The sequence below is a fragment of the Sus scrofa genome, chromosome 15 (assembly GCF_000003025.6).
Source record: "Sus scrofa isolate TJ Tabasco breed Duroc chromosome 15, Sscrofa11.1, whole genome shotgun sequence".
Classification (NCBI taxonomy): Eukaryota; Metazoa; Chordata; class Mammalia; order Artiodactyla; family Suidae; genus Sus; species Sus scrofa.
In genome coordinates, this window is record NC_010457.5 from 117,683,371 (window position 1) to 117,700,236 (window position 16,866).

The 16,866-nt window shown below is 38.8% G+C and overlaps 1 protein-coding gene across 1 annotated transcript in view; it reads right to left on the reverse strand.

The window, feature by feature from the left end:
- The window catches only part of FN1 (fibronectin 1), a 78,988-nt gene that overhangs the window by 25,213 nt on the left and 36,909 nt on the right, over window positions 1-16,866 (reverse strand). The window contains 7 exon segments of the mRNA XM_003133642.5: window positions 1,648-1,737; window positions 4,612-4,794; window positions 5,915-6,187; window positions 7,441-7,632; window positions 10,448-10,534; window positions 11,005-11,173; window positions 12,873-12,967. Of these exon segments, the coding sequence (XP_003133690.2) occupies window positions 1,648-1,737; window positions 4,612-4,794; window positions 5,915-6,187; window positions 7,441-7,632; window positions 10,448-10,534; window positions 11,005-11,173; window positions 12,873-12,967 (1,089 nt within the window).

The window sequence follows — 16,866 nt, forward strand, 5'->3', positions numbered from 1 at the left end:
TTCTACACTCAAGGGGGAATTGATATGCCATCAGGCTGGTAAGAAGGCCAAACAAAAAACTTTCTAAAACTAAAATAAGACATCATCCTGGACAAATTACAACACAGGTACTTCTTCATGAATTAGAATTTAGTGCGCTGCAGAAGAAGTAACAAAAATTTAGCCTTTATCTCCAATTCAAACCACCTAACCTGTCTGGGACTTCCAGTAAACTTTCATTTTAATTCCAACATTTACTTACTCTATTCAATAATATAGTCAAACCAAAGTGAGACACCACAACTTTTTTTTGGAGGCAAGTAGACTATAAGAAATAAGTGGCTGGTTGTTTCAGTAGCATTGGTCTTGGCATTTCTTGGCACTATGGTTCTCCGTTTTCTGTGATGTCTTATTGTTTGTGAGGGTTTTCTTTTGTTTGTTTTTTTGTTTTTGTTTTTGGTAAGTGGGACTATAAATGTAGATGTGCATCAGTACCAAATAGTTCTTTTCTCAAATCCTTGTATTTCTGATTTCTATTCAAGTCTTTTAAACCTGTTTTTTTCTTGCTGAGTAGCAAAGAACTTTTATTTTCCTCTAAACCTAAAAAAGTATGGACACTGTGTTTCAATTAACTGTATTGCATATAGTTTTTTGCCGAAAACTATCTGTAAACACAATTGCCTTGTTCAGTTTTGTTGTAAACTAAATTACCCTAAGATGCACTGTTGATATGCTTTCTGATGTGTGTTTGTTTGATAAGGGTGATAAAATAAAGCTTAAAAATACAAAAAGAAAGAAAGAAAGAAAAAAAAGAAGTGGCTGTATTCAATTACACTTTTTTGAAAGGGAGAAATTAATAGAAGCATTCATATTTAAGAAGGGACATATGGGATTCTATTCAACTTCTTTTTTATAGTAAATGAATATTTCATCGAGTAGAAAAAAGAGACAAACTCATTGGCTTAGTAAGGAGGGAAAATACTTTGATGACAATGACAGTGTTGGGTCAGCCTTTAGACAGAGTCACCTAATGAGAAAGAATGTTCACCATCTTTCAATAATAGAGATTATAAGATATTATTCTTAGGAGGTGTTTTAAAAAGGTAGACAATAAAGTATCTGGACTATTTTCTATCCTCCTTGGAGGCAGGGAGTATAATCTTAGTGACTGTAGGTCAGCATTATAGTTGAATAAGGTGTCTTAATTTTTAAGACCAAAGATCAAGGTAACAAGTACCACCAGTCCCACAGAAATGGAGATCTATTTTTATTATTTTATTTTATTTTATTTTATTTTATTTTATTTTATTTTATTTTTTTATTTTATTTTATTTTTGTCTTTTTAGGACCACACCCGTGGCATATGGAGGTTCTCAGGCTAGGGGTTGAATAGGAGCTGTAGCTGCTGGTCTACACCTATAGCCACAGCAATGCGGGATCTGAGCCATATCTATGATCTACACCATAGCTCAGGGCAACGCTAGATCCTTAACCCACTGAACAAGGCCAGGGATCGAACCTGCATCCTCATGGATGCTAGTCAGATTCATTTCCACTGATCCTGGACGGGAGCTCCTGGAGATCTATTTTTAGAAGTAGCACCACATTTCGCTCCTTCAAATTGGTCAGTGAAAGCTACTCAAGAAGCCCACTGCCCACATGACTCACCTGTTTTCTGTCTTCCTCTGAGAGGTATGCTTTCATGCTGCTCATAGACACTGGAGACGCTGACTAAATACTCTGTGCCAGGCAGCAGATCTGAAGAGGCAAGAGGAAATTATTTTTAAAGTATGCTTGAAAGAATGAAAGCACCAAAGCATCCTTGGGATATTGCAACTGATAAAACAGCCAAGAGTCTAGTCATAGAGCCCATTTACATCTAAGTGCATGTCAATACCTGTAAGTAGGTGCTGAGGAAGGGTCACCTTGCCCTGGAGCATCTCTAAGCCCTGCCCTCTATTCTACCTGTGAGCATGACTCAGCCACATCTCAAATAAGACAGAATGTCTGCAGCACATTAAGAGTGCTATCGTTCACTTCTATTGAGGGCTCATGACAATGACTCTGGCACTGTGGATTATCACTTACTCCTCACAATAGCCCTAAGACGTAGTTTGCTAATTTTAAAAGCAGCTTAACTGCCATACAATAAACTGCCCATATTTAAAGTGTTTAGTTTGAGAGCTTTTGACAAACGTATACACTTGTGAAACCATCACCGCATTCACGATAACGAATATATCCATTTACCTCCAAAAGTTTGGTTTATGATTATCCCCATTTCACAAGTGAGAAAACTGAAGCACAGAGAAATTGTCTTCTTTGATTATACTTGCCCAAGATCACACAGGAGTGGACCCGAGCCAACACCAGTGGTCTTAACCATTAATTAGCCTTTTTTGGGAAAGAGTCATACTCATAGGAAGTGATGGGTTCTGCCATATTAAAGTAAGAATAGAATATTTAAAAGAATTGAATAGACACTCCTGCGTATACACTGAATACACATACTTTTCTCTTTCTGAGGTACCATAAAAGGCAGAGGGTAAGGTTTCCAACCTTTGAACTCCTACTCAGGAGACCCTATTTGCCTCTATACCTTCTCCCCTCCTGCAGGGGCCCTTGCAAGTTTTGCCAAAGCAGGAGAGGAAGAGAGCAGATGCGTGGACTCCCTTTTCTTCCTTCCTGCTTGGTCAGAGGCAATTTACTTAGCTGCTGGAGACCTCAGTGGCTTCATCTGTAAAGTAGGACAATAATGGCTTCTCTGGGCGGGAATGACTACCTTGCGATCTATAGTCGAATCTAGAATAAGATCTTAGAACATATGAACAACAAGTGACAGATCTGGGGTTAAGGTGGGGCAGAAACTGGTGCTGAAGCAGGGCCTCATGTATTGGGTAATGCAGTAACTACTGACTCCAGAATGCTCCAGAACAGAAACAACCGCCCCAATGACACTCAGATATAAGGATTTCTTGCCCTTAGTCATGACATGAGAAATCAAGACTATGGTCATGCTGAGCTGCCTTTCTTTGTATTTCATTCTCTTAAACATGTTTGAAAGGTAGATGTTTTCAGACCATCATTTGGTAATGCAACTAAATTGGGCTATTTTCCCCAATTTCCCTATAGAAATTTTTATATATTTTAAAAAACTTTTTACCTATTTATTTATTTTTAATTTTTATTTATTTATTTATTTGGCCTTTTGGCTTTTTAGGGCCACACTGCAGCATATGGAGGTTCCCAGGCTAGGGGTTGAATTGGAGCTGCAACCACCAGCCTACGCCAGAGCCACTACAACGTGGGATTCGAGCTGTGTCTGCAACCTACACCACAGCTCACAGCAACGCCGGATCCTTAACCCACTGAGTGAGGCCAGGGATCAAACCCAAACCTTATGGATGCTAGTTGGCTTGTTAACTGCTGAGCCACGACGACAACTCCTTATTTATTTTTAAGCCATGCCTGAAGCATGTGGAAGTTCCCAGGCCAGTGACTGAAATTGTGCCACAGCAGTGGCCCAAGCCACAGCAGGGGACAGCGCTGGAGACTCAACGTGTTGCTCCACCAGGGACTTCCTTATGTTTTTATATCTGTGCTTTTACTCTACTCTAGACTAGTGAAAATAAGGAGAAGTGACATTTATGTGAAACACAGTATCATGTCACAGGCTGCTTTTATTTTCTTTAATAAAAGATATCAATTTCAAAAGGGTAGTAACTAGAAAGAAATAATTTCCATAAATTGTTGTTTATTTTAGTGTGAGTTGTTTTCTAAGTCTTCAGCCTTCAGAGAAATCCTGCTAACAGTTTGTTTTTGAAGTACAAATTAAACTTCTGGCTCTCTTCAAAATAGAACCCCGATGGAGTTCCCGTCGTGGCGCAGTGGTTAACGAATCCGACTAGGAACCATGAGGTTGCGGTTCGGTCCCTGCCCTTGCTCAGTGGTTAACAATCGGCGTTGCCGTGAGCTGTGGTGTAGGTTGCAGACGCGGCTCGGATCCGCGTTGCTGTGGCTCTGGCGTAGGCCAGTGGCTACAGCTCCGACTCGACCCTAGCCTGGAACCTCATGTGCCACGGAGCGGCCCAAGAAATAGCAACAACAACAACAAAGACAAAAAGACAAAAGACCAAAAAAAAAAAAAAAAAAAATAGAACCCGATCTACACTGAGTGACCAGTTACTGTTTCTAAGTTTTCATATGCCAAATAGATTACCTGCTGACACTTAAGAATAAAAAAGGAGAAATAAAACAGATATGGTGACACTGTTTCAATCTCATTTCTGGTCTTTCTAACCCATTTAGATTTCGTCATCTAATTTTTCTTGGCCTACATTTATTTTTATGTGCTTATTTGGAAGCAGAACTTGTTTAAAGTCTTTGAACTTCACTGTTGGTTGTTTTTCCACTCTGATTTTTGAAAAGTTGCAGATAGCAAAGATATATTAAAATAACAATAATAACACGACATCTTTCAGAATTTGCAAAGCTGCTTGTTAGATTGGGAGTTGAGTTTGTTGTTCTCTTGTGGCTATTTTAATTCCTGTTGCTCCCACCTGAACACACAGAATTCTTTCCTCAGGAGGTAGCTTAGTAGTTACAGAACACATACACTTGACCGCTGCTTACTTGTGAGGACCACTGCGTTGTCTGAAGGAGAAATGGACAGCTCTGCCACATCCTCCTCATTTTTCACAGGGGAGTAGCGCACCAGGAAGTTGGTCAGTTCAATGGATGGAGGTGGAGCCCAGGTGACACGTATCGTATCAGGACCAACATTGGTAAATCGCAGGTCAGTGGGAGGAGGGACAGCTGGTTTCAAACAAGAAGGAAGACTAAGTCAATGCAATGTACCAATCAAAACTCAGAAGAATAGCTGGAAAGGTAAAACCGGTATTTCATGCATAAAGGAAATGAGTCATCTTCATGCAAATAGTTTAATCTAAATCTACACTAAATCATAGTGAACTACTGTTAAAAATAAAAACACTACCCCCAGTACTGTTAGGCCCCTTTAACCTTTCTGCCATCAATATGTTTTAAAGAATAATTTTAATTTCACTTTCAAATACACTGATTTTTAAGTACATGATTAATACCACTGGTGATTATTTGATCCCAGGCTGAAGAGGCTTAAGTTGCCACACAGCAAAGAGAGACATAGCAATACTTTCCGAAGAAACACATGCACACAGACAAAAAGACAAGAGGGTCCTACATTTTCCCCTGACAGGAGTGACTACAGCTACTGGCATCACTAGATTCCATTCAGTGAATTCTACTAACAAGTGAAAAAGGTTCATGCAGATTGGTTCTCAGCATGTTTCTTACCATGCAGGCCAGAGAACCTTTATAATGTTGCATGCTGGTCCCCAAACTGTGGTTAAAGAGGAGTTTCTTTACCTCATCACGGCAATGAAACCTAGAATGTTCCAAAGGTTTTTTCTCCTACTGCAAAACCCCTCCTTCTGCTCTACCCTAAATTTCAATCAGTTACAACAGTTACATGGTAGAGTTTATCAAAAAGTAGAAGGAAATTGCATAATGGTACATTTTGGAAGTACATTTCTTCTTGTTAACTGGGCTCGTGATGCAATTTGGCAGTAATGTTGGAATTTTTTTTTTTTTTAAATTCTAGGTCTGCAAATTCAATTAGCTTTTGCCATTTTGTATTTGATAGAACAGATAGCTATATTTCTCTAACTTTATACATATTTGCAGTTTAAATGAAAATGTACTTGAGACCACTGCACGTGTCTTCATCCAATCAGTTTAGCCTATGCATTGCATTCCTTACCCCCTCATCCCACCCTCTGTCAATCTTTGACAAATTGCTGGTTTTTCCCTTGAAACATCCATATTTAACCAGAGTGACTGGTGGCAGCATGCAACACCATCCATGTCTCAAACCACAGAAGTTTTCAAAATTCACCCGTTTGCTGTGTCAGTGTAGTAGGGGCACTCTCTCCGCCATTAATGAGAGTGATAACGCTGATGTCATAGTCAATGCCAGGCTCCAGCCCTGTAACTGTGTAGTATCCTACTGAGGAGTCCGCAAAATCTTCAAAAATAGGGATACCTTCTCCTGCCGCAACTACTGTGATGCGGTACCCGATAATGGTGGAAGAGTTAATCGGGGTCCACCTCAGGCCGATGCTTGAATCGGTTATATCAACAAAGCTTAGGTCAGTGAGTTGGGGCACCTCTATTGAGTTACAAAGCAAAGGAGGGCAAAAGGAAAACAGAGGCAAAAAAGAGGAAAAAATAAAGCAGTGTACATCAGGTTACTAGTGGTAAAATTGATGGTGTTAAAAGCAATGATGGTAATATGCAATCTGTCCCAAATTATCTGAAAAGACTTTTTAAGCATCATGAAGAATTTGCTTCCCTGGGAGAATAAAACAGGTTACACCATTCCTTTAGGGATTTTTGTTGGTCTGTTTTTTGGAAATCCCCCAAACAGTAAAGTTTGAATCCTCAGGTTTGAAAAATTATAGTCCTATAATTTTTCAAATAATGTCAAAACCATTCTTAGACATAATATCTGTAGTATCAACAATGTTTAAAAAAATCCATTTTTTTTTAAGTAGGAAAATAAAGCTCGCATAAAGAGGGTTAAAAAATTGATGAGTTTTTCTCCCCATACAGAAACTCATAACAACATTATAGCCATAATGTTACTGCATTATGAATGTATGGCATGAAATGTGCCATTCAAAAGCACATTCGGGCAAAAGACAGGCCTGAGTCCAAGGCCATTGCTAACATTTTGCTCAACTCATAATCAAAGTTATTTAATTAGCATTAGTAAAAGCATTCTACCAAATAGTGCGAAGAGGAATACAATCCGTCCAATACTTTCATTCTGTCGTGATTCAATTTTGGACAAACAGCAAACCTATCCCTCGATAGGTCTTCTTAATGTTGTCATTCAATTCATAAGAAAGAACACCCCAAAGGTGTGGCCTTTCTTTGATTTTTTTTTTTTTTTCAGTTTTAAAAAGAAGGATTTCAAATGGCAAGATGAAGAATTGAATGTGTCAGCCAAGAGCTATTTCAGTGCTTACATATGGAGGCTGTAAGATCAGGCACAAATGTACCGATGGGATGCATTTACCATATTACTTTTCGCCTGTAAGTACTGGGTATAGACACATGACATTGTTTTAGTAATAATTCCACGTGAGCGGACAGTACAGAGTTAATGCCATGGTTGCCACTCCATTACATACCCATCGCAACAAAAGCATCCCAGTGAAGCACAGACAGTCAAGCAGTGTTAACAGCAAGCATTTGTCCAAACAGTGCTTTGACTTCATCGTTCTGAGGAGTGTTATTGGGAGGTCAGAATTAAATCCCGAACGTATTTGATACACTCAACCATCTGGGGATTAAGATGTTAATCCCCACTCTTATTGGAACTGCCAGTCTGAGGATAACAGCTTATTTTTTCATTACCTGGGATGATGGTATCAGAGATAGGAACACTTTCCTTGTCATTTTTGACAGTATAAACACTGACATTGTACTCCAGGCCAGGGCTTAGGTTTTCAAAGGTGCAGGAACTCTGATCTGCATGGACCACTTCTTCCAAAGAATATCCCTGCTGGCCATTTGTAGGGGTGGTGGTAATTCTATAGCCAGTAATGTCTGGAGAAAACAGAAAGGATGAAGTTACTGCACAGAACATTTACAACCCAAAGCCTGTTAAACTAGACTCCAGTGATAGATGGACCCTCACAGGGAAACAGGGAAATGACTCAGCATTTCTGTATTGGAGTCCTGTCCTTCAGAGCTGACAACACTTTGAGGCAGGTGTTAACGGTCTCAGTTGAAAGAAAATCTTGGAAAGGGGACATGATTACCAAAGGCTTTTCTTTCTCCAAATTCCATGCTTCTTCTACGACTCTACCCTGCTTTTCCTTGATGGATCATTTGCAAACAGTTGAAGAATATTCTGCCTTATCTGCTTAGCATGGGATGGCTCTTATCTCTAGGCACATCCCCCAAAGTGGGCTCTCCTAATTTGCAAGGTCTGAACCTATGGGATTTACAGGAAAGGAATAAGGAAAGGAGACAAAGTGAAAAAAAGAGTGGCTCTCCTTATTCTAGAGAAGGAATGCTGACTGCTGAAGACTTCGAGATTTGTAGAAATTGGGCAGTAAGATAAAGATGTGGTACACATACACAATGGAATATTACTCAGCCATAAAAAAGAATGAAATAATGCTATTTGCAGCAACATAGCTAGACCTATAGATTATGAATACTAAGTGAAGTAAGTTAGAAAAAGACAGATATGATATCAGTTATATGTAGAATCTAATAAAAATGATACAAAAGAGTTTATTTATCAAACAGAAACAAACACAAGAATTTCAAAATCACACTTAGGTTCACCAATGGGAAAAAGGTGGATAGGGATAAATTAAGAGTATGGGATTAACACATATGCACTACTACATATAAAATAGATAACTAACAAGGACCTACTGTATAGCACAGGGAAATTTACTCAATATTCTATAATAACCTATATGGGAAAAAAGAACAGATATATGTATATGTATACATATAAGTGAATCATTTTGCTGTACACCTGAAACTAATATAACATTCTAAGTCAACTATACTCCAATAGAATTAAAAAAAGAAAGAAATTTGGCAGTAAGAGGGCTGAGGGGGAGGAGAGAGATGTCTTTAATTTAAAACAGTGATGACCAGAGATCCACAGACACAGACTAAAAGTAAAATGAGGGAAATATTTAAGTTAAACTTACTAAAGGATGAGAAAATGATGATCTACTTTGTCATTAGGAACAGAGTGACCACTAAAGTGGTATATACAAGAAAATCCAACTATGCAAAATAAACGTTTCAGTCATTTCACTTGTTAGTGACCATCCAGATGGACAGGCTAGGCCATCCATTAACACTCAGTATTAATGATCTAGCTTCTGCCAAGCATGAAATCTGCCAACCTAAAAGTTTCAAATTTAGAGTAATTCGGCTGGAAATAGTGTAGTTTTGGTATAAATGATGTTTCCACAGATAATGAAAACTTCACCAAAATCACTTTACTTCACAGGGAAATTAAAAAAGGATATTTTGAGCTAGCTTTATTGTGTGTGACTGCGCATACCGATCAGACTTAGAGGTAATTGCCTTCGCTGTGCACCCAAGCAAAGTTTAAAAAATTTTTAGAGCACAAACAGAAATTGAAATAATAAACTAAATATATCCATCTAATGAATAAGTATAGCAGTTATGGATGCCATCAATATTAGTTGGAATTTCTGTTTTTGTTTAATTTAGAATTTTCTTAGTGACGAGTATCTTAATATTTCGATTGTGATTCCCCCAATATAACTAATGAAAATGATACCATTATATTTTAATTAACATTTCTCATTTAAAGAGATGTTCATGTGGGCTTGGTAAAGATGAGCAATATCAAAATTTCTCCTGCCATTATCCTGGTACATCATGATTCTTGAATATTGCTATAGGTATCTTTACACATTTTAGGATTTTAAAAATAATTTTTAATAGTGTGTGAACAAGAGGTTTAGACAAATGCTTTATTTAAAGCTTTAAAAATAGTCATGGAACATCGTTTAGCCAATTTCTCAGTATCAAGTATAAATAAAACAAAGTAACAATTAAGATCCAAATGCATGAAGTTGGGTGTGAGAATGAGTCTAAACACAGGCTACAATCGCAGTTTTGTCACATTTAAAATTTGTGACGGTAGGTGAGTCAATTTTTTCCAAGTCTCAGATTTTTCATTCTGTAAAATGGAAGTCATTTCTACCTTTCATCACCCTTAGATTTTTGTGGTGCAACTCATGACAAAATATTGGTGAAATATCTAAGTTTATTGAGTAATAAACTAGAAGCTATGATAACTCATAGAAGGAAAAGGAGGTGTTACAACTTCAGCATTTGCTTGGCAATTCTGAATGGCCACTGAGCAAAAGGCACTTCCCAGAATGCTTTTCCTCAGCCCTCATGATTCGCCATAGTTCAATAAGGGTCTGCCTTTGCTATGATTTAAATAAACATGCAGTAAAGGAACCATGAGGTTGTGGGATCGATCCCTGACGGGTTAAGGATCTGGCCTTGCTGTAAGCTGTGGTATAGGTTGCAGAGGCCGCTCGGATCTGGCGTTGCTGTGGCTGTGATGTAGGCTGGCAACTGTAGCTCCAGTTGGACCCTGAGCCTGGGAACCTCCATATGCTGTGGGTGTGGCCCTAAAAAGCAAAAATAAACAAACAAACAAAGAAACATGCAGTAAAACGCCCCATATGTCACTCTATGATGTACATTCCTGTACTCCTGTATTTTTGTATGGAGAGCTAGGTACTTATAATTTCGACCCTTTCTCTGAGAGGAACACAGTTTTCTTAACTTTGTCTTGGAAAGGCACTGTGTGTACTTGCTCTCTGATACATCCCAGGCTTACCTGGGGTGGTGCTCCTCTCCCAGGAGACGGTAAGCACTCCAGTGTCAGGGTTTGCCTCCAGGTGCAAGTTTGTTGGTGGAGACAGTGCTAAGCAGAAAAAAAAAAATTACATTAAAAGTTAAAGCTAACACAAAGCACTTGAGTTGTAGAATGTTTCTCTTCCTTCCTTCCTTCTTTCCTTCCTTCCTCCCCACTTCCTCCCTTCCTTCCTCCTTCCTCAAGAAGTTATACTATGAAACCATGCTGGAGAGCAATTCTCTGAGAGCATTTCTTTTTTCACAGTTTTAAATTTTGTAACAGTACTGAAGTTTTTTCTGTCTTGCCAGTTCATAGCATTTTTTTGACGTGGAAAGAACACTTCCAATGCCATGGAATATATGACATGAGTTGAAGTTGTTACGCCAAACTTGGAAATAGCTAATAATATAAGTAGGGATGAAATCTTTTCTTTGTGTCATTATCATAAGTAAAAACGATATCACTATCAGCCACTGTTTTTAAAAAAAGCAGAACAGTTTAAAAAAACTAAATGAAAAAAGGCAAAGAACTCCTCTTACGTGTCACCACTTTCTTCACAATTGGGGTATCTCTTTCTTGCCCGTCTCTCAGGACTGAGATGGTGTAAACGTATTCCACGCCTGGAGTCAGGCCGGACACAACGATGCTTCCCGAGTCTGAAGTCACTTCTCGTGGTGCTTCCCCTCCCTGGCTTGGTCGTACACCCAGCTAGAAGAAGCAAAGCAAAATAAACATCAAGGACAAATATTTTCAGAGCTGGGTTACTGCTGAGAGGTTGCGGTTATGCTTTGCATGATGTGGACTCCTCAGGAACTGTACTCTACCTGCAGATGGGAATGAGTTGGGACCTTACTTTAGTTCTATTAAGTAACTTAGCTGGAAATTCCCCAGAACTGGAGGAAGATGCAAGTTAAGTGCATTATTTTCCAAAACCACATTAAGGTAGTTCATAATGGAAGGTTCCAGAGAAATGTCATTACATATTGTTTTGCTTGATAAATAACCTCCTGGTACAAACCTGAAGCACACAGGGGCTTGGGGCTACACAGCGGTTCATTTCTTATTTTCTTTTCACTGGAAGAAATCCTTTAGTTCTTTCTTTGAGTTATTAACATTCAACTTGAAGGTAACAGCCCCTGTTACACTTTGTACTTCAAAAGGATTCTTTTTAAAACATTTTTATTATTTTTAATTTTTAAATTTTTTTGTTTTTAGGGCCACACCTGCGGCATATGGAAGTTCCCAGGCTAGTGGCTGAATCGGCGCTGCAGCTGCTGGACTATGTCACAGCCACAGCAAAGCCAGATCCAAGTCGTGTCTGCAGCCTACACTACATCACATGCACAACAATGCCAGATCCTTGAGCCACTGAGCAAGGCCAGGGATCGAACCTGAGTCCTCATGGATACTAGTTGGGTTTCTTTCCGCTGAACCACAATGGGAACTCCCAAAAGCACTCTTTCTGAAGAAGTGAGTTCATAACTTCAACTGCAGGGTGGTATGTTAAAAAAGAATAATTAAAATGAGTATGCCCAGGATTTTCAGTCCTTTTAGTATTTTATTTCAAAAACCCAATACCGTGTCATCAAACAGTGTACAAATCTAGAGACACTCCTAGTATGTTATAAAGCTTCTGAAAGTCAGAATGACACTATTAAGGGAAATTTCAAAGGTACACTGACAATCTTTAAAAGGGTTTCTTTATATTTAAGTAGCATAACCATCACTATGCCATTTGTATATTTCAAAAAAAGTAGTCTTTAGTGTATTTTTTAAACAAACAATCATGGGGATTTCGTCTTGATTTTCAATTATAATAAATATTTCTCTCTCCACACTCTAAATGCCAAAGAAAGGAATTCTTTTAAACACATTCATCTGTATTCATCACTTCCCTAACTTTAAAGAGTATGCACCCAGATATCTACAGGGTAGACCTTAATCTTAAATTCTATTAAGAGATTCTCCCAAGGGGCTTTGAACAAGTTGAGATGAAACTGATTGGATGAAAATGTGATTTTTGAGTGACTCTGAGTTTAATTGGTCTCTCTAAATTGGTTTTTGTGAACTTGTTGATACCATTTAGAACAACACAACAAATGCAGTTTCCTATATATTTTAAAATGTAGTTCCCTGTGGGAAAGAGGAGAGAAAACAAGACAACAACTAACAGTTCCATAGTAATGTTTTCTTCTTTGCAAAGCATTCACTGCCTCAGTCCCTCCTTCCAGCAATTCGGGGAGGCAGAAGTACTATGATGCCCTGACGATGCAGTCAGAGAGGTATACGAGCAGAAGCAGGACCAAACCCAAGTCTCCTGACTCCTGAGCATCCTGTTCCAACCACATCCAGAAACACGAGGGCGCCTCTGGGCTGTACCACAAGGGATAAGGAATCTGTCATTTACCTTAAAGCCGATCCTTGGGGCAGGGGTCCATGTGATCACAATGGTGGTCTCAGTCACCTCTGTGTTGTAAGGTGGAATGGAGCCCACAGGCTGCACTGTGAAATGGAATCAAAGCATATGCTCAAACTCTGGAATCACAGAGAATGCAGTGTACAAATACTGTCATTGAGAACCTCAGTAGAGTCAGCTAATAGATCCAAAAGTTAACATATGTGAAAATCTTCAATATGTCAGTGCCTCTTGATCTTTCAGGTGCCACACACATGGTGTGAGGCCTGCTGAAAGGTAGGTTCTGATTCAGTAGGTCCGCATGGTGCTAGTTTGCATTTCTATAGCACCAAGGCTGTTGGACCGTGAGTCACATTTGAATAACATGGAGCTCGATGACCTCAGAGGACCCTTTCCCCTCCTTGGATTCTATAATTTGTGCTTGGTCATCATTTTGGTTTTGTTTTTTGTTTTTTGGCCCCACACATGGCAGGCGAAAGTTCTTGGGCCAGGGATCGGATCTGAGCCACAGCAGTGACAACACCAAGTCCTTCATTTCTAGGCTACCAGGGAACTCCCATTATGTTTGGGATTTGAGTTAGCTGACAATAACTTTCCCTATATCATCAGTATAGAATCATATATAAAGTGTAAAACTGGGAGTTCCCATCATGGCTCAGTGGAAATGAATCTGACTAGTATCCATGAGGACACAGGTTCGATCCCTGGCCTCGCTCAGTGGGTAAGGGATCCATGCTGCCGTGAGCTGTGGTGTAGGTTGCAGACAAGGCTTGGATCTGGCATTGTTGTGGCTGTGATGTAGGCCAGTGGCCACAGCTCTGATTGGACCCCTAGCCTGGGAACTTCCATATGCCGTAGGTGCGGCCCTAAAAAGCAAGCACATAAATAAATAATAAAATGTAAAACTGGTCACCGCAAGCTGATCATCACTCTGCTTCTTAATCATTATTTTGAGAATAATGGTTAAATTATAGATGATTATCTAAAAACAGCTTTTTGCTGAATCATTCCATAATGATGGCCAGTTATTTTTGGTTGCAAAGAGATGTCACACTCAAGTTAGACAGAATCTGCCGTCACAGACGCACTTATAAATTCTAAAGATTCTTCCTTTAAATGTGTGATTATTCATTCAGAATAATCATACTGCAGAGATTTAGTATTCTGCCTCCGGAATTAAGAATTATAATAAAAGCTTATTTCGAATCTCCTAGCATCCTGACATCACTGTTATTTCTTAGTAAAGATAACACTTTAAAAAAAGAAAAACAAGGAAGAAAGAAAAAGAATATGTGAACACGAAGTTGAGACAGACATTTTCAACAGTCTTACAAATCTCATTATAAATTTAGAATCTCTTAAAATACAGTTGGCAAGGAAGTTCCCATGGTGGCTCAATGGTAACTAGCCCAACAGGTATCCAAGGGGATGGAGGTTCAATCCCTGGCCTTGCTCAGTGGGTTTAGGATTCTGCGTTGCCATGGCCTATGGTGTAGATCAGAGACAAGGCTCAGATCTTGTGCTGCTGTGGCTGTGGTGCTGCAGGCTGGTGGCTGGAGATCAGATTCAACCCCGAGCCTGGGAACTGCAATTGACAAAACAACTAAACCTTGTAATAATGGGAATAAGCATTTTGAAAACTGGCTTCTATGGGAAAGATGAGGTCTCAAAAGCCTCATGACACAACATTTGTTTCAATGAGTCAAATTCGAGGCTTTAATGTGTGTGGATGGCCTTGGTTACATGTTTGGTGCCTTCACAATTCCTTCGTCTTTTATGTCCCAACCAAATTGTGCCCACTGGGAAAACAGTTTATTAAAATGTATATATGCTAAATTGTGAATGGCTAGTGAGACAAAGACTTATCCTCCAGACTTAGACAATTTGAGATTAAAGTCTTTAAGACCACGTAGTTACTACTCAGCTCCAGTTAACTGTTTTATCTTTGTCATACGGAAGTAGAAATTCTTCCATTGTTTTCCAGTCTGGATTTTCATGTGTAATTTTTAAAAATTATTTTTAAAATACTGTTGTCTGAAACAATAAAATATCTGTGTGGGCCACTTTATCATGGCTGCTCTAATGGCTGAATTGAAGTTCTGCTGTAGAGAGCTGTTTCATAAGGATGGTATTATTTGATGGCATTTTCAGAGGAATTAGGATGGATAACCAGTGATGCCTTCCCAGAGTCTCTGAAATTATACACCACTTGGCTGCCTCTGACTGCCAAAATGCCATGACTAGCCCTGGGTGGCCAGTTTTTTCCTTTCTTTCTTTCTTTTTTTTTTTTTTTTGGCTATGCCTGTGCAATATGGAAGTTCTCAGGGCCGGGGATTGAACCTGTGCCACAGCAGTGACCCAAGCTGCTGCAGTGACAATGTCAGATCCTTAAACTGCTACACCATAAGGGAACTCTGGGGTGATCATGTTAATAACCACAAGAAAGCACTCAGAGAGTACTCAGCTTCTTGCACTGAAAATCTGTGAAAGTCAAGTCACAATTTTTTTCACAAAGTACATTCTTCTCAACTGTCTTGGGCTTTAAGATTGGGTGTTTTCTATTGCTTGAGCCAGCCAGCTAGAACCTTCCCAGGTTTAAGAGGATGCGCTCTGCCTGGGAAGACCATTACAGGAAACTCTCCAAACCACAAACCCACAAACTGATGTCAAACAAAGAATATGACCGTAAGTGTGAGTTACGGATTCTGGCAGCTCTTGTTAGATGAAGGACAGCCTGGATGTTAAAAAATAAAATAAAATTTGCCCTATTTATAAAAGAGTAAGCTGAATATCCCATAGAAATGGCTCTCCCCACACCCCTACCATATGCTTTGAAGAATGTAGCCCGAGTTATAAAACCCAAAAAACTCTTCCCAGAATTCAGCTTGGTAACAGTAAAAAGCTACAGAAACTTAAAAGCAGTTTCAAAAATATGCAAGCCCTGTTTACAGCCTCAGAGAGTACTTGAAGTTCAAGTGAAGTTGTGGAACTCCCTGTTTACAGAAGTTTCTTTGAATCAAAGCTTGGTTGAGCTGTTTTCACAATTATCTATTCAACAAATATTTTTTGAAGGTGTACTAAAAGCACCATCTTGACCTTTTTCTAATAAAAGTAGTTCCACTATCAGTTAACTCAAATGAAATATACATATTTCATATATATTTTTTTCTCTCTATCTTTTTGGGTTGCCCCACAGCATATGGAGTTCCCAGGCCAGGGATCAGATCCAAGCCACAGCTGCAACCTACACCACAGCTGGGGCATGTTGGGTCCTTTAGTCCACCATGCTGGGCTGGGGATTGAACCTGTGTCTTGGCGTTGCAGAGATGCTGCCAATCCCATTGTGCCACAGAGGGAACTCCTGAAATTATATTTTTATAAATGCATTGTGCAATTTGTCCAATACATCAGACTCTCCAAAAGTACTTGAAATAGTATTGCTCCACCCCACTCCATTTAATTACTGTTAGTATCATTTAAAATGAAATAAAAATAAATATGAAAAATTAAAGAAATAAAAGACAAATTAAACTATAGGGACCCTATCCAACAAAAGAAACTACATAAAAAAACTCGTGTTAAAAAGTTAAAAAGTGAAAAAGGTAATACATAGAATTATACACAGTCAGTAAAAGACTAAATCTATGGAAATCTCCATTCTAATGCAGTGAGGGTCATCTATAAGAAATTGATATTTACAAGAAACACAAAAACATTAAGTTCATGTTAATAGATTCTAGAGTATCTGAGTAATATGTAACATGAAAGAGCAAAATTTAAAGGTTAACTTCCAGATAAAAAGCAGATTTCATTTGCTTATGATTAGCAGTTACTGAGGAAAAAGGCTTCATTAGCCAAACTTATAACTCTAAATTTAAATGGAAATAAATTTTTGTAAATTATTAATTCCTACAGGGAAAACTTAATAGAAAATTTTCTTTGTGAAATAAATTCCATGGTTATTTACAAACTAAGCTTATATTCA